This window comes from Excalfactoria chinensis, chromosome 14, assembly GCF_039878825.1.
Source record: "Excalfactoria chinensis isolate bCotChi1 chromosome 14, bCotChi1.hap2, whole genome shotgun sequence".
In the NCBI taxonomy this organism is placed as follows: Eukaryota; Metazoa; Chordata; class Aves; order Galliformes; family Phasianidae; genus Excalfactoria; species Excalfactoria chinensis.
In genome coordinates, this window is record NC_092838.1 from 3803907 (window position 1) to 3820294 (window position 16388).

Here is a 16388-nt window from a genome sequence, read left to right on the forward strand (position 1 = left end):
TCTACTGCCTACGTACAAGATGCAGCCCTGGAGCGAGGCTGCAAATAAAGTGTCTGTACCAACAGCACTGAGCAGAGTTCTGTTACCTAAATTCTCCTGAACTGCAGCATGAGATCAGCAGGAAGCTTGTGGGCAGTGTTGTAGATGTTACCTTCCTTGCTGAAATCAGAGGCTTTTCAGGAATACAATTCAAGTATGTAGAGCAGTGAGAGGGCGTCTGTGGCTGTGGGACTTACTCAGGAAGGTAATAGAAGCAGATAGACACACAAATATTGCTTGGGAAACATATGTCAATGCAAAGGTAGATCAACCGCTGCTTCCCTGGACCTGCCAAATGAGCAAGGACAGAAATGGTGAGAGAAATGCTTTTACAGCCCTGCAGCTATGAGTCTCTAGAGAGCCAAGCTCGTGGAATGCCTCAGGGAATGACCTTTCTCATTAAAGCTGCAGTAAGGCCAGGGTGAGCCCTGCAGGCTGCCTCTAGGGAAAATGAAGGTGACAGGTGTTAAGCCAACAGCATCGCAGAGAGCCAGAGCCGTGCTGCTCAGGGAAGGGGCACAGAGCCTCCAAGCAGCACTGCAGCTCACTGCAGGTTGTGGGTATGAGCCAGCAGTTCAGTGACAGCTGAACAATAGCCTGATTTTGAAGCAGAGGTCACCTGTCCCTGTCCCCACCTTGGCAGCCTGTTCCAGGATTTGTATTAGCTTTTATGCAGCACAGCCCTGTTCCTATTAGAGGTCCTTAACCGAACATGCTTTCCTCTTCTGCAAAGGGAGATGCAGCTTACCATCTGCTCTCCGAACCCAGAAGATGGACATCTGCTCACAGAGGGTTTGGATGGCCTCACCCAGGCCCTTGGGGTCCACTTGTTCCCCTGCCACAATGCCCAGGAACTCCCTGTAGTACTTGGTCTGGTTATTCCGGAGTAGCAGTGTGTCACCCTGGAAAAAAAAAGCCCTGTTATTTCCCCCAAGACACTTTGTTCCTTCAGCCCCAGCCCTGCTCCCACTTCCAACTCACTCTGAAAGTGCCTCACATTAAGTGAAAGCACTCATTAAGGAGCCCCAGTGCCTGGCAGCTGCTTCCATCCCCTTTAGAACCCAGAGCCACAGTTTTTATGTCCCTCTGTCCCGGCTGGGTTGGGGCAGCCATGGCCTGAGGAAAGGGAGCAGCTGGCAGGGGCACAAAGCGGGCATCTGGCTGCTTGAAACAGAAGCTGCCTCCTCCATGCATCCATTAGCAGTTTGCTCAGAGGGTCTGTATACGTGATTGACTCCGACTTTCTTCCCTGCACACTGCTAACAAAACCCTTTTGTTTCCTTTTCCCCAGAATTTTGAGCAGGTAACAAAATACAGTGGGACTGGGTTCTGTGAAAGCTCTGCTATTCATGTCTGTGGGACATAGCCCCCTTCCCCAACCCACAGCTCTGCTCTTTCCCACAGATGGGCTCTCAGCAATACTGGGAGCTGTCTGCATCCTTCCTCAGAGCCCTGTGGGAACGAAAGCATTGACCAGAAGGCATTGTTCTTGGCAGGGAGGGCAGTCAGCATGCCAGGGCTCTGTGCAAGTCTGAGCACCCCCATGCTGCCCATTGCTCACCCTCAGTTCGGTTGCACTCAGCATCACCTGTGTGGTTTCATGGTCCTCGTGGTCCATTGTGCGCAGGTAGCAGGCACGCTGCTCTGCAGGTCTGTAGCACACATAGCCCTGTGAGACAGATGGGCCTTATTACAGCAGGCAGTGCCTGTGCAAGCAGTGCCCACACCCACGGCTGCCCAGGAGCCTTATTTCCCCCTCTAACAAAGCATCAACTGCTGTGCATCCTGATCAGACTGTGGCTGCTTATCTCCAGTGTGATCCTGCAGCTCTGCACAGTGCTGGGGATGCAGATGGAACAGCAGCAGGTTGTGCTTTTCTGCTTCACACCCAGCCCCCAGCAGCAGGATGCGGCGTGGCACACTCACATGCTGGCTGTCGTACAGCACAACGGCACTGCGGTTACTCCGTGAGGTGATGTAGTAGGTGACAGTGCTCCTGGACACATCAACTATGGCTGTTTGGTTCCTCGGCGCGTCCTGCTCTCCGTGCAGTGTGATCCGGCCAAGCTGTGCTCCTGCCTGGCACACAGTGAAGGCAGCAGTCCCACCAGCTGCTCAGCACCCACACACACCATCTCCCCTCCTGCATCCCCACCTTTCTGTACTGCCTGGCAGAGTCCATTAGCAAGAATAGCAACACGCTGGGAGCTGCGTGCTTTGCAAAATGCCAGCTTGGGTCTCAATTTACAAATGAAGAGTGGAAGTTCCTCTAATTTAAGCAATGGTTCCTGGCAGCGATGCTGCAGGGTGAGTAGCAGCTGCTCAGCTTGCTGCTCACAGTGCTCTGCAGGCTGCAGGAGCTGCCAGCCATACAGCAGGTACAGAGTGAGCTGTGGGCAGGAGGAAGTTCTCTGCCCCTGGTGGGATCCTTACCTGGGCAGAGCTGTGGGAGAAGCTGAGAATCCCCCCAATGCTGATGCCAACAGCTGCAAAAAGCAATGCGATGGACAAGATTATCCAGAATGTCCTGGGGGGGTTTGTGAATCGTGCTGCAAGCCTCCTGCCCTGGGAGCCAAGGAAAACAGGGAAAGAACAGGAGGAAAAATTAATGCTTCTGCCACTGTTTTTCTTCAACATAAAACACAATTCCTGCAAGCGAAAGAAATCACTGTGTGAGCTGCTGGGGCTGCTTGAGAGCAGAACTGCAGTTTCACAGCACAGCCCTGCAATAAGGCTGCCTTCAGACCCTGATACACGCTTTGGGTCCAGCTGTGCAGTGTGCCATGCTGGCAAAACAGTACCTCGGCAGCCAGGGATGTGCAGCACCCACAAAAACCCTGCAGGAGGCTGGAGCAGGTCATGTGGCCACAGACAGAGTGATGCAAAGCAGGCTGTTACTTAAAGCAAAACAGCCTGGTGGTCATGCTAGCACTTCCCATAGCTTGATATAAAACTCACTTTAATTTTTATATTTAAACCATCACATTTAACTTAATGGCACACAAAATCATTTTTACAAAGAGGAAAGAACGTGCTTGCAATAACCACAACTGTGCTTTAAAAAAAGAAAGAAGTTTCAGTGCTCCAAAGAACGGAGAAATTCAGTCAGTTTGCAGGGTTAGATTTGCTGCAGGCACATCTATGGGCTCAGCAGCTCCATGTCTGCAACTGATCATTCTCAGCACTATGTAACTCCCAGATACGTTCCACCAGGACAGCAGTGAGCCGTAATCAAGTTAGATCTGTGCACAGCTGGAGGCTCATCAATCCAAATGCATTTGGGCCTCAAACCCCACAGTAACATGGAGATTCTCAACAACCAGATTTACCCCGGGTGGGAAACAAGCAAATGAGCACAGGGGCAGGCAGACACAGTAGCCTGAGAAGAGACACAGTGCTGAGCAAGCACTGAACAAGAGCCCTGTATGATCCTTAGGGACCAGGGATACTCACTGCAGAGACAGCATCGCCGGGGCCGTTCCCACTCTCCATCCTCCACTTCAGATGAGGACCTTGCTCCTGCAGCTCTGCCTCCTGCTGATGCACAGACTGGGCATGATCTTGAGCTCCGAACGTGCTCAGGAAACCTAAGCACACACCTGCAAAACGTGAATGCGTGTTCCTTGTGGCCAAAGGAGTCCCAGCCAGGTGCTCCTCGGCTCAGACCTGCAAGGAGGGTGAAACCTTAGAGCTGCAGCCAGGGGAGAGGAGGAAGGTGGGAGGACAGCCAGGGGTGCAGAGGGATACTGTCAGTGGTAGAGAAGCGCTCTTCCTGCTTACCTTGTGAGCCAGCTGGAGGCACACGGATGGAGTATAATTGAGGGCTTTGTGCAGGGCCTCCCTGTTGGCAGTCCCCGATAGCGGGACTGGGTGAGTCTCATTAAGAGATAAAATGAATAGAGAAAAGTGGCAGCCTGCCCTTGTCATCAGTTATTTTTACATTTCAGCATGAACTTTGTGCTGCCAGATCTCCATGGGCTGAAGCCAACTGTTTATCCTGCAGACTGGTGCACTGCAAGCCTTGGCTGCACAGACACATTTGTGTTCCACATTTGATTCTTTACTTGTCCAGATCCCAAGGAACAGATCTGAGCAGCAAAGTCACCATCATGTGAGCAGCGCTCATGCAAACACATTTCTGTGATGGGAAAGACCCTACAGGAAAAGAGCTCCCAGCTCTGATCATTGTTTTCCTGGGCAGTTCAGAAACTCCTGTGAGAGGTTGTTAATTCTGAGAGCAGCCAGCTGGGAATAACCAAACCCATTAGAGGCAAGGGAAATCCCAACAGAATTCCTCCACGTGGCATTGAATGGGATGACACAGCTTTTGGACACACAAAAGCATGGCTCAGGATGGGTCAGACTCGGCCAAGAGGACATACCCCTGAACGCCTCAGCACTGCAGCAACAGCCATCCACTCTCCCCCACTAGTGCTCTTTCTGTGCTTCCTTCTGTAAGTGAAAGCCTATTTGAGAAGAGCAGCAATTCCCCAGCATGCTGCTTCTGGGGTACGACTGCTCAGCTACAATTGAACACGAGGTCATTATGTCCCAACCAGCCAGCCATCACTCGGTGTCCCATGCTGCTGCTGCTCTGATGCAAAGAGGAACAGAGCTGAAACAGTCCGACCACCAGTTCTGCTTCTGCAAACAGATGTTTGAGAAAGCATAAAGGAAACCTCCTGCTGCAGTCTACCAACTGCTTCAGCAAAGCTTAACACCAGAGATTGCAAACACAGAAACAGCACGTTCCCCATACTGAGACTTTCCATGTCCACATAGAGTAAGAAGCTTATACCACGCCTAATCTAAGGCACAGGAGTGAAAATGTATCTACAAAATGTGGTGTAAACACCAGCGTGAAGGGGATACTCTCAGTTCTGCGCTGTGCAAACGTGATTTAATCCAAAGCTAAGAGCCCCATACAGCTCCGGGCGCCCAAACAGAAGCAGTATGCTGCAGGGTTGGCTTCATTCACTAATACTCTAATACTAGTACACTAATATTCTACATAAGGAGCAGAGATGGTCAACAGAAACATACCCTTAACTCCCAGCACACAAAACAAGACAGTGCAAAGGGAAAGCAGGTTTGCAAGTTTAATGTGAACTCAGAGGGTTAAAAACCGTTGGGAAGTTGATACAGAGTTCTGAAGCACAATTGACACCTTCACCAATACATTTCAGCACGTGTGAATCGAGGTACGGGTTGTACAGTGAACAGTGCTCAACAGGGACAGCGTGCTGCTCCAAGAGGCTGAACGCCTCACCTGGTGTGTATTCGTTTTACTTGACATATTCTAAACTCAGAAGCACCAAATGCAGGAAGGGAACTGAAGAACACATTGTTGAGTCAGATCCTACCTGCAGTAAACCCACAATGCCCATTTCTTTGTAACCCCATTAACGTGAAAGTTTCCCTGACTTTTGCAAGCCTTCCGGATGGAGACAAGAACAGGGAAGAGGTTATTTGTGCTTCTTTACACAACTCTGAATTATGGAAGTCTTTTTTCCAAGATCCAGCTAATACTCTCATAACACGGAATGATAGTAATGGGCTGCACAGTTATGGCTGCACCAACAAGTAAGTCTACTTATTTCTAGTGTCTGAGTGGAGGGAAATGGGATACAGCTAGAGCTATTCAACCGAACAACGGGAAATGAAGGAAGGTCAGTGCTTAAATTTAACTAGCAACAGTTGAGTCTATACATAAAATAATGTTATTTGCATATATAATTTTCCATTTGATTCTGTGATACAAAAGCTTGGAACCGTAGCCTTCAAGTTAGCCTGAATAAAAATCTATCCCATAGCCTGAGCTACGCATCACACAAAAGCTACCTAGGGATCCAAATAAAATCATCACCTGAGCAAGCAAACACTCTTCAGCCAAGCAGCTTGTGCCAGGCCCCCACACCAGCCACACAAGGAAGATATTAAGTTCGGATATTTAAAGGAAGCACGTGCTGTTGTCATATATAGCTGGTTCTCTTCCAGGTTTACTTTGGCAGAGAGTTGCAGTGGGGGTACTACAGATGCAGACCGAGCCCTGATTCATAACCTACAGCTAAAACCAAGGCAGGCAGCTGCTTCCATGCTGAGGGAAGACCAAAAGCGAACCAGGTATCTGATCAATCCAGTTACTTCTGGGGACAGCAGGAGTGAAGGACAGTCCTATGTGGTTACATACTTTCTGCATTATCAAATGCATAAGCTAATGAGAATTAAAACCTTTGTGATCAGCGACGTACATTCCTCTTAGCTTCCCTCCTGGGAAAGAAGATATATTATCATATACTATACTTCAATTTATATTTTAAATATACTCTGACATACGAGTTAGGATTAGGGTAGTTCTTGTACGTACATGTACTTTACACATACACCCAACACCCGGACAACTACAGCATACAGAAAACACCACTTGTATTTCGCATGTGGAATCACCCTAATCTGCATTCCAAGTGCAATTTGGAACGGCCACACAAAGGAGACCCGCTTAACGTGGGCCATACTGCAGAATGAGACCCCGATCTGGAATAAAAAGAATCAATCAATCCAAAGGCCAAATGCTAATTCTGTCACCCACCGCAAGCATTTCCAAGCACAGCTGCTAAGTTCCTAGACACTCCAAAAGTCATTTCCCTGAATAAATCAGATGAGCCCCAGTCTGTCAGGAGGACGCGCTGCAAGTTGCTGGGTTCTCTTCCTCAAGCTCTATTGGCTCTGCTTTCCTCAGCTCAGCCTAGAGAACAACGTGACACCGAGTTTCACAAACCGTGTTTGGCTTTATGTGTTGTTTAGCATTTAAAAACAAACAAGCTACAAACCCACAAGACTCGGGTGACACCGTCATGCCCTCTTTGATTCAAAGTGCATTTTTAAGACTGAGATGTAAACAAAAATCAGACCAAGAGGACAGAAGGGTTAAAAACCTAAGGGCTGCTAACTAATTCATCATAATGAGTACGTTACTGCCACGAGATGATTAATTGGGGCCCTCCTCGGGGTACGGCTCCCAGGGCTGCCAGCGTTCTGCTCTATTAATCCTCGAGTGCTGGAAGAAGGTCAGCTATGCTATCGACATAGTAATCAGGCACCAGGCTCTGCCGGGCAGGGCAGTCACTCTCCTGGTGCCCTCTCACTTCCTCCAACGTGCTGACCCCGGTGAGTGTCAGCAGGGTGGTGAGGCCGCAGGTGTTGCCCATGAGGATGTCCGTGTCCAGCCGGTCCCCCACCATGATGGTGCGTGCGGGGTCAATGTCAAACTCGCTGGCCACGCAGTCAAATATATAACGGTTGGGCTTCCCGACGATGAAAGCCTCACGCTCTGCCGCTGTCTCCACAGCTTTCACCAGGCAGCCGGTCCCTGGGGGAGAGAAATACTGATTAAGGACTGCAGAGGACTCTCAGCATTCACAGGAGACAGCCAAATATCACACGTAGGGTACTTCAAGAACCCGGCTTTGCACAGAGGGATTCAGGGCTCCCTCCCGACACACCCGACCCCCCCCGCCCGGTACCGGGGATGGCGGAGCCGCCCTCCAGCGGCAGCCGGTTGTCGCGGTTGGTGCCGACGAGGAGGCAGTCGGGGCCGCGCAGGAGGTAGCGCAGCGCCTGGCACAGCTTGGCGTAGCTGAAGTGCTCGTCGAATCCCACCAGCACGGCGCGCACCGCCGGCTCCAGCGGCGCTTGCGCCCAGTCGGCGGGCGCGGGGCCGGGCAGGGCGGCGGGGCCGGGCCCGAGGTGCGGGATCCCGGCGGCCTCCAGCTCGGCGGCGAGCGCGGGGCCGCCCAGCACGTAGGCGGCGGCGCCGGGCGGCAGGGCCTGGTGGAGGTAGCGGGCGGCGCAGAAGGCCGAGCCGAAGACGTGGCGGGGCTCTGCGGGCGGGAAGCCGAGGCGCCGCAGCTTCTCGGTGTAAGCGACCCGCGTGCGGCTGCTGTTGTTGGTCACGTAGCACAGCCGTTTACCCGCCGCCGCCAAACGGCCCAGTGCCGCCGGCGCGCCGCTCAGCGCCGCCTCGCCTCGCCACAGCACGCCGTCGCAGTCGAACAGCAGCGTGTCGGCGCTGCCCAGCACGGCGCGGGCCGTCTCGCCCTCCAGCCGCCGGCAACGCCGCCCGCCCGTCGCCGCCATGACCGTCTCGCCGCGCTTCGGAGCGAAGCCCCGCCCCCCCCGCCGCTCCCATTGGTCGCTCCCCGCCCGGCCCTCGCGCCCATTGGACGGGACCGGCCGTCCGGACCTCCCCCCGCCCAGCCGCGCGGCCGGCTCGCTCCGCTCTCATTGGCCATCCTCCTCACGGCCTCGCCCTCCGCGCGCCCCTATTGGCCGGCGGCCGGCGGTCGTCCTTGCCCGTTGGGCGGCCCCGCCGCGCGGCCCGCCCCGCCGCCTGGCGCAGTAACTCGTTAGGCCGGAGTCCATGGGGGCGCGGGGTCAAAGGTCACCGGGAGGGGGGCGCGGGGGCACCTCCCGAAGGCCGCCGGGCTGAGGGCGTTCCCGGAACCCCCCGTTCGGGGCCGCGTTTCCCGTCGAGCCCCTTCGGCCGCCGTCCCGCGGCACGCGGCCCGTTGTTATGACGACACGGCCGTAAAGCCGCCATCTTGGCGGTGCGGCGCGTTGCGACATGGAGGCCGCGGTGGCAACGAGCGCGGGGCCGGCGGCGCTTACGGCAGCCGCAGCCGAGGAGCGGGAGGGGGCGGCGGCGGCCGCGGGCTCCGGGTCCGGCTCCTTCCTCAGCCTCCCGGCGCCCTTCAGCGAGGAAGGTACCGGCGGGGCCCGGGCGGAGCGGGGCCGGGGGGCGGCGGGGACCCGGCCGCGAACGGGCTCGGTAGGAGCGTCCGCAGCTCCGGTTTGGGTGCGATCCTCGCCGTTTCCGAACCCGCCGATCGAATTTACGTTGCAGACGAGGATGACGTTCACAAGTGCGGGCGCTGCCAGGCCGAGTTCACCTCCCTGGAGGAGTTCGTGCAGCACAAGATCCAGAAGCGCTGCCAGCGCGGCCCGGAGCCGCCCCTGTGCCCCGACGGACCGAAGGTGACAGCGGGGTCCCGGCGGCCGTTCCGAGGGCTGAGGGCAGCACGGCGACTTCGGAGGGCTCGTCCCTTCCTGCTGACACCGTCTGTGCCCCCACAGGTCGTTCCCGCGGTTGAGGAGTCCATAACTGTTGCTCATATCGTTGTTGAAGCATCCTCGATAGCAGAGGAGATCAGCGACGCGTCAGCTATCGTAGGTGAGCGTGGAGCTGCCTTTATATCCCTCTGTATTAGGGGTTGGTTCGCCTGTCCAGCATCCTTCCCTGTGTCACCTGTGCTGTGGTCTATAAATGACATTTCTTGTGTTATGTTCTCAGGGCTGAGTATTGACCTCAGGATGTAAAAGCTCTCATTCCAAAACGTCTATCCTAATATCAATAACAAAAGCTTTACAAAGACACGCGTTCCAGCCTTAAAGCATCTGTTTTTTCCATTCCTACCACTTGAAATTCTGGAGCAATGCGTTGATCTTAGGCAGGCACATAAAGCTGTCTTCAGTACAGAACGTAACTGTCTGTGTCCTTTTCCCAGGTAGCGGGCACATAAAAGAAGTCATTGTGGCAGGAGACCACGTTTTTGAAAACCCAAATGGTCACGTTGACGGCGACGTCACTGAAGAGCAAGGCAACCCCGATGATCAGGAGCAGGATATTGCTACAGAGCTGATCAAGGTTAAGCTTCTGGTCAACAAAGAAGGGCGGTATGTGTGTGAGTTGTGCCAGAAGACATTTAAAACAGTAAGTGTAACTTCTGTGCTGTTTGGGTTAGCACTATACCGAGGTTAGCTGTTAGATTAAGGCGAGTCCTGATAACAGTTTGCTGTTAATTAGAACTTCACCTTTGAAAGAGAACATTTTTTATCACTGAAATGTAAAATATTTAACTTGTTTGAAGCTTCATTCAAAATGTGATTCCTACCCCAGGCGAGCATCCTCAAAGCTCACATGATCACTCACAGCAGCAGAAAGGACTATGAATGTAAACTCTGTGGAACTTCCTTTAGGACAAAGGGGTCTCTGATTCGACACCATCGGCGTCATACTGGTAAGAGAGCTCCAAATTGCTCTTTGTTGCTGGGGTGCACTGTGTGTTGTTACCCAGAGTTCTTCAGAGTGCAGTTTACTGCTGCTTTCATCTTCCACTAAGCTGAGTTGAGACTGTTGAGTTCCCTCATGGCTGGGGTGCTGGGAGGCAGCGCAAGGTTGTGAGATAAGCGTAATCTGTTTGCTGTAAGTGGTTGAAAGCACTCCTCTGTAAGTCTGTCGTACAGAACTGAAACTGACAGCTGTGGGTTTAAGACTCTTATTTTGATTCTTGTCATTCCCAGATGAAAGACCTTACAAATGTAAGAAATGTGGGAAAAGCTTCCGGGAATCTGGAGCGTTGACTCGGCATCTGAAATCTCTGACACCTTGCACTGAAAAAATTCGCTTCAACATGAACAAGGAAATAGTGGTCAATAAAGATGATTTGCCCACAGGTCAGTGATGCTGTGAATAACTGTCCTGTGTCTGATAAAACCAAGCACGGTCCTGGCACTTGAACTATATATTCTTTTACATTTAAGAAACGTTTTGTATTAAGTTTCTTTCTTACCCTAAAAACAGTCCTTTTTTATATAGGTCACAACTATTAATCCAGAGTGCAAATAGCCTGGCATCTACTATAAAGAACCTTTGAGCGCCTGTTACAAGGATGGTTTTAACATGCACTTCATATTTTAAGACACATTTATCGTAGGGCACAGTAAATCGATGAGGGGTGTGCAGTGCATCAGGTGATTCATTCCGCTAATTTTCTTGTAGGGTCCTGTAGTTCAAGTTCAGAAACTGTTCCGTCAATAGGGAGTGAATCCATCGAGACCTCACCTGTGATTCACCTAGTGACAGATGCAAAGGGCAACGTTCTTCATGAAGTCCACGTCCAAATGCAAGAGCTGCCTGTCGTAGATGCAAAATCTCTGGATGAAGATGTGAGTGTCATTTCTCTTGAATGCCTATCGTGTATTTTATGCAAGAAGTGCCTTGAAGGGTTTTACCTAGTGCCGTTTTCTTAGGTGCTAAGTATAAATCTGTGCAGTGAAAAATAAATGGATAATTAGCTCCTCTCTCAACTGATAGCAAAGAAGGCACACTCTGCTTTGGCCTTGTCTGAGTGTAGAGCATCCATTGAGATGCATAGGGTCCATTAATGAACGATGGAAAATGTGAGAAGCTGTTTACATTGAACAAGCACTGCTTCAAGACTCTGATAGGAGCAAAAGCTGATTCCTTGAACTGTGTGTTGTCAGAATACAGACTGGTCTCATCTTCCCAGTCCAAGATCATTCTCTTTTTAATTCTGCAACCACATTTCACAGCATCAGTCAACCTTGGTAACAGTTACAGTCTTAATAATATTGCTGTTCAAAACAACAACAACAACAAGCCTATGCATTTGTTATAGCAAGTTTTGGACTATTTACTCCTCTAGGGGTCACATCCTAAGGAGCTGTCATGCGATGGGGAAACAAACAGTGAGAATCTGCTGAGGCAGGCCATGAGGAATTCTGGCATTGTGATAGAGAGAGTTGCTGTGGAAGAAATGCAGAAGGCAGATGAACCTGCTGTAGCTGCGACAGAAGAAATAAAAAATGAAGCGCTGGAAGCAGAAGAGGAGCCACGTGGGGAACAGCATGCTGAAGCAGAACAATCAGAGCCTGTATGTTTGCACTCCGTACATTAATTTCTTGTGCCTGAACAGTAGTGCAGTCCTAACCATCCTGCACCTTATCTTGCATGCACCTCTCCCTGCCCCTTTGTCTTTGTGCCAGTTTTTATTGCTTGTTTTTCATGCATTTTACTGTACATTCCTGTCAACAACATCAATCCTTTCTGGGGAGTGGGGTGTGAAAGCTGGGAATTTAATTGGGAATTTAGTTACCAAAAGTTACTGTGCAGAGCAGTAAAAATACATATATAATGTACCGTTTTTTTTCCAATAGACAGATGCAGAAAGAACAAATGGGTACAAAAGTTATGTTTGTCCTCACTGTAATGAAGCTTTTAGTGAAGCTGCTTCCCTTGAAATGCATATCAAAGGACATTTAGGTAAGTCTGTAATGCATAGCTGTTGTCTAAAATGGACTTGCCTGGCATCTGCAGAAGTAGGGTTTTATGAAGGGGCCAATTTAAAGCATGTCTGCCATTTCTCTCTCTCCAGATTACAAGCCTTTTAAGTGCGAGGAATGCGGCAAAGAGTTCACGAAGGGTTACCTGTTAAAAAAGCATCAGGAGGTGCACGTCAATGAACGGCGTTTCCGCTGTGGAGAGTGTGGCAAGCTCTACAAGACTATTGCACACGTGAAGGGGCATCGAAGGGTGCATTCTGATGAGCGACCGTATTCCTGTCCAAAGTGTGGCAAGCGGTACAAAACCAAGGTGTGTCTGCCTTGTGTCAGGTTTGCCCTGAGAGTTTCCTTGGGTTTGGGATAAGCTGGGAGGCTTCACTACTGAAGAAATGCCAGCTCCCTTCCTCTTACAGCAGAAGACGCTTCTCTATCAGTAGGGACAAGAGGGGCAGACTTATTCATAGTTCTGAGGGAACTGTTCCTTCATGTACGAAAACTAATAACAGCCATCTTTATCATGTCTTAGGTGAGATGTCCTCGAACACGTCTTCTACATTGGAAGCTAAAATATTGCCTGCTTGATTTAGTCATTCCCTTTAGCTGCTCTTGGTACTTCTCTCTCCACAGAATGCCCAGCAGGTTCACTTCCGTACACATCTGGAGGACAAACCTTATGTGTGTCAGTATTGCAGCCGGGGCTTTAGGGAAAAGGGCTCTCTGGTCCGCCACATCCGCCACCACACGGGGGAAAAGCCTTTTAAGTGTTACAAGTGTGGGCGAGGCTTCGCAGAGCACGGCACTCTCAACAGGCACTTAAAGACCAAAGGTGAGATGGCCGAGTTTGTCTCCGTTGCAGTAAGGGCAGTTGCGTGCTTTCTTCCAGCATCAGGTTTGGACAAGTTGCTTTTTGGCAGAACGACGGTGATTTTTCTGGGTGTGAAATATTTAGAGTGGTTCTAATGATCTCCATTGAAGGCCATTTGTTTATCTGCATTTCTGTTGCATCAAAAGAGGAGATACAGACTTCTTGTTTTTTTCTCCACTTTACTCCAGTCAGTAACATAGCGTAGACTTCTTCTAGATCATTAGTCAGCTTGGTAGGACTGAAGCCTGCTGATTGCTGGCACTTCATCAGTGGTATCTTGCTAAAGGGGTCTCATTAGCATTGCATAGCATTTGCCAGGTATTCCCATATTTGTGTGGGTTATGTAAACTGCCTTTTGATGGCATTTCTGGAATTCCATTCAGGTGGCTGCCTTCTGGCTTTGAAAGAGGTGGAGGAAGTGATGGTGTCTGAGGAAAGCCAGTCAGCTGACAATTTAGCTGCAACAGTCATCTCTGAAGATCCTCATACTGTTTTGGTAGAGTTTTCTTCAGTGGTGGCAGACACTCAGGAATACATCATTGAGGTAAGAAGTGAGCAAGCAGCTTTGTTGTCCTCCACGTAACACAGGCAGGAAACTGAGGATGTGGGGAAGGCTGGCAGTAGTTAACCAGAAGGCCAGGACTAAGAACTAACTGTTCAAGGTTTTCTGCCCTCTCACACTCGCTTCAGCTTTCCTTCAACTTCAGTTTATTCCTCTCCCATTTCTCGTTAACTTATTGTGTCTGAAACAGTTTTTAAACTCTGTGGCCATCAAAAAGCAACAACTGATGCACTGCACCTTCTCCTTCTTTGTGACAAGGAGCCAGCTCTCATCTGTGCAGAATAACAGCCCATTCATTGAGTCTGTTTAGTGCTGCCATAGTAAACATTGGGGCCACGACTAATAGGAGAAAAATCTGCCAGTTGGCAGAATCCTGCTGAGAAAGGATGTCCTCTTATAGAGATTTGTGAGCACTGCGTTACTGTGAAGTAGCCATTTATAATGGGATTTGGAGAAGAATTTAAGCAGTTTTCTTTGGAGCAGTTAATGCTTTGTGGGGGGAAACGGGATGATTTCATAAAAGACCTTGATATCTTTTATCTTGCAAATAGAACTTTTTAAAAAAAGCTAATAATTTAAACAAGGAATGATCCCATTTTGTCTTTCAAGACTGCGACTGAAGATATGGAGACCAGTGAAGCTACTGAAATAATGGAGGGAACAAGACATGAGGTGAAGCAGCCATTTACTTACACTGTTCTTCCTGTGACTCCCCTGTAGGTCTAATGAACTTTTAGTATCTGGAAGTCATGCTAAATAAGTAGTTCTGCAGACTTGTCTGTATAATATAGTAACAGTGGCCACACAGAGTTTGAACAAAGCTCAGTCCTTAACCCTATACCCTGACAGTGATGGAGGCTAATAACCTGTAGTTCTTAGTACATGGGATCGTAGCTGCTGGCTAAGTAGAATTGTACGATGCCACTTCAGCCTTTGAGAAATTATCCTCTTAATGAACTCCTGAAGGCTAGAAATAGTGGTTGTTGCAAAATCAGAGGCTCTTCAGTTGTAGGCAGCCTGTCTTGAACAACTAAGTACGCACTGTTAAGATTTTGCCACTACCAGTACTTTGACTTAAGTCTAGGAGGTACCCTGCTGGCAAAACATCTTCAGTAACACAAGGTACACGTTCTAGGACTCTGCTTTCCTTGGGTTTATGAGCGCTTCAGTGGACAGCTGGAGGAAACAGGAAATAAATGCCACTCACTCACTGTACTGCACTGCTGATTATCAAGCATGGTTTTCAGCTGCGGTGATGACTGTACTTCTAACAGTGCAACACATCAAGAAATAACTTGGCCTCTTTTCTCATAATGCAGGTTGACAGTCACATTATGAAGGTTGTACAACAAATAGTAAATCAAGCAAACTCTGGTCACCAGATCATCGTACAAAACGTCACCGTGGCAGAAAACTCTGAAGTAACCACAGATGCTGCAGACACCATCACCATTGCAACCCCGGAAAGCCTCACGGAGCAGGTCGCTATGACACTGGCTTCTGCTATTGGAGAAGGAGCAGTGCTGACAACAGAAGGTAGCATTGAGACAGAAGAAGCAACAGTGACAATGGTGGCATCAGAGGACATTGAAATAATGGAACATACAGGAGAGTTTGTTATTGCCTCCCAGGAAGGGGAGGTGGAAGTCCAGACTGTGATTGTGTAATGAGCAGCACGCAGCTACTGACAGATGTTAATCTTAATGTTTGTCTCCAGGTTGGGGAGTTTGATCAGTCCTAAGTTTGCCATTACAGTTGTTCAGAGAGCAGGAGAGAGAATGTTTCTATAGGTAAATGGCTTAAACAGGATCATACAGCCCTGAGCTGTTTTCTGTTTAAAATGGAAATAACAATATTTAAAGCCCTCTGCATGGGGGGCTTACTGTGAAAGTGACCACTATGCCACATTTGAGAGTTTTTTGTGCAGCTCCTTCAAATAAAGGAAATTCCTTTGCAAAGCATTTACCTCTGACCACAGGACAGCAGCATCTTGGTGTTTAAAAGGATTCATAAAGCGAAGCAAGTACGTTAGGGACTCAGAAGAGATGACTAAAATTAATCGTATGCATTTAAAACAAGCCAAGAAAACCAAACCTAAGAAGTTCTGGTGTGCATTTACCACCAGTCAAACGCTTTCATGCCTTTAACCTCACTACTTTACTCCTCCTAAGGCACGGTACTGCAGTATTGTCTTTTTTTTTATAGTATTTTATATCCTGGACAAGTAGCCTTACGTACTGGTCTATAAAGAACACATCATTGTACCCTTGCAGAGCCAGACAGGCTACTCTGAGAGCTGGTCTGTTGGTGTGTAAAGCCATATTGTACATTAATTTTTTTAGAACCATATATGGATTTGTAATTGCATATTGTACAGATTAGGCATGTAAATACATTTTTAAAAATAAAGTTATTTAAAGTTCTTATTACACTCTTCCTGTTATTTCTGCCATATTATCATTCAGAAGCATTTCTGGAAGGAGAAAAGAACAGGGCACGTAACATCGAGCTTAAGAAACCCTCATCCTCTGGTGAGTCAAAAAGAGCTTTTCACCCCAAGCAAATCCCTACAAGCTCAGATTTGTGCATCTATGCTTCCGGAGACCTTTTAGGTGATCTATAGCTAAATTCCAGTCAGAGGGATTACAGAAGGTTACTTCCATAGCCATAAATTTACTTCTCTCTTTGAAGGTTAAGTCAGAGGGTGGTTTTTTGGTTGTTTCCTTTTCTTTAGCCTGATAAAGCGCCCCTTGGAGTTAACCAGAAGAATCCCAGTATAGA

At 49.4% G+C, this 16388-nt stretch overlaps 3 protein-coding genes across 3 annotated transcripts; 1 reads left to right on the forward strand and 2 right to left on the reverse strand.

Moving 5' to 3' along the window:
* Positions 1-59: 59 nt before the first annotated feature.
* BRICD5 (BRICHOS domain containing 5) lies at positions 60-3767 on the reverse strand. Its single transcript, XM_072349147.1, has 6 exons — positions 3493-3767; positions 2473-2604; positions 1966-2118; positions 1601-1708; positions 788-941; positions 60-327 (listed from the first exon to the last, which is right to left on the reverse strand). Exons 1-6 carry the CDS (start codon positions 3529-3531, stop codon positions 233-235), a joined length of 681 nt encoding a protein of 226 aa, XP_072205248.1. The 5' UTR covers positions 3532-3767; the 3' UTR covers positions 60-232.
* Positions 3768-5115: 1348 nt separating this feature from the next.
* PGP (phosphoglycolate phosphatase) lies at positions 5116-8197 on the reverse strand. The gene is made up of 2 exons (XM_072349585.1): positions 7563-8197; positions 5116-7408 (listed from the first exon to the last, which is right to left on the reverse strand). The coding sequence occupies exons 1-2, from the start codon at positions 8173-8175 to the stop codon at positions 7083-7085; spliced, it is 939 nt and encodes a 312-aa protein (XP_072205686.1). The 5' UTR covers positions 8176-8197; the 3' UTR covers positions 5116-7082.
* A 330-nt stretch (positions 8198-8527) lies between these two features.
* E4F1 (E4F transcription factor 1) lies at positions 8528-16037 on the forward strand. Its single transcript, XM_072349049.1, has 14 exons — positions 8528-8801; positions 8942-9072; positions 9172-9268; positions 9603-9808; positions 9995-10115; positions 10399-10551; positions 10877-11043; positions 11544-11771; positions 12055-12160; positions 12273-12490; positions 12808-13006; positions 13429-13589; positions 14217-14279; positions 14927-16037. The coding sequence occupies exons 1-14, from the start codon at positions 8663-8665 to the stop codon at positions 15272-15274; spliced, it is 2337 nt and encodes a 778-aa protein (XP_072205150.1). The 5' UTR covers positions 8528-8662; the 3' UTR covers positions 15275-16037.
* The last annotated feature ends 351 nt before the right edge of the window (positions 16038-16388 follow it).

What these genes read in the sequence shown, in the direction of transcription:
- BRICD5 (XM_072349147.1), bottom strand. Translation starts at nt 3,531, where the DNA reads ATGGAGAGTGGGAACGGCCCCGGCGATGCTGTCTCTGCA. An exon ending in TCTCCCACAGCTCTGCCCAG is followed by an intron (nt 2,119 to 2,472) that starts GTAAGGATCCCA and finishes ACTGTGTGCCAG; the next exon opens with GCAGGAGCACAGCTTGGCCG. An exon ending in CTGGGTTCGGAGAGCAGATG is followed by an intron (nt 328 to 787) that starts GTAAGCTGCATC and finishes CTCATTTGGCAG; the next exon opens with GTCCAGGGAAGCAGCGGTTG.
- PGP (XM_072349585.1), bottom strand. Translation starts at nt 8,175, where the DNA reads ATGGCGGCGACGGGCGGGCGGCGTTGCCGGCGGCTGGAGGGCGAGACG. An exon ending in GGGCGGCTCCGCCATCCCCG is followed by an intron (nt 7,409 to 7,562) that starts GTACCGGGCGGG and finishes TCTCTCCCCCAG; the next exon opens with GGACCGGCTGCCTGGTGAAA.
- E4F1 (XM_072349049.1), top strand. Translation starts at nt 8,663, where the DNA reads ATGGAGGCCGCGGTGGCAACGAGCGCGGGGCCGGCGGCGCTTACGGCA. An exon ending in TGTGCCCCGACGGACCGAAG is followed by an intron (nt 9,073 to 9,171) that starts GTGACAGCGGGG and finishes GTGCCCCCACAG; the next exon opens with GTCGTTCCCGCGGTTGAGGA. An exon ending in CTCAGGAATACATCATTGAG is followed by an intron (nt 13,590 to 14,216) that starts GTAAGAAGTGAG and finishes TTGTCTTTCAAG; the next exon opens with ACTGCGACTGAAGATATGGA.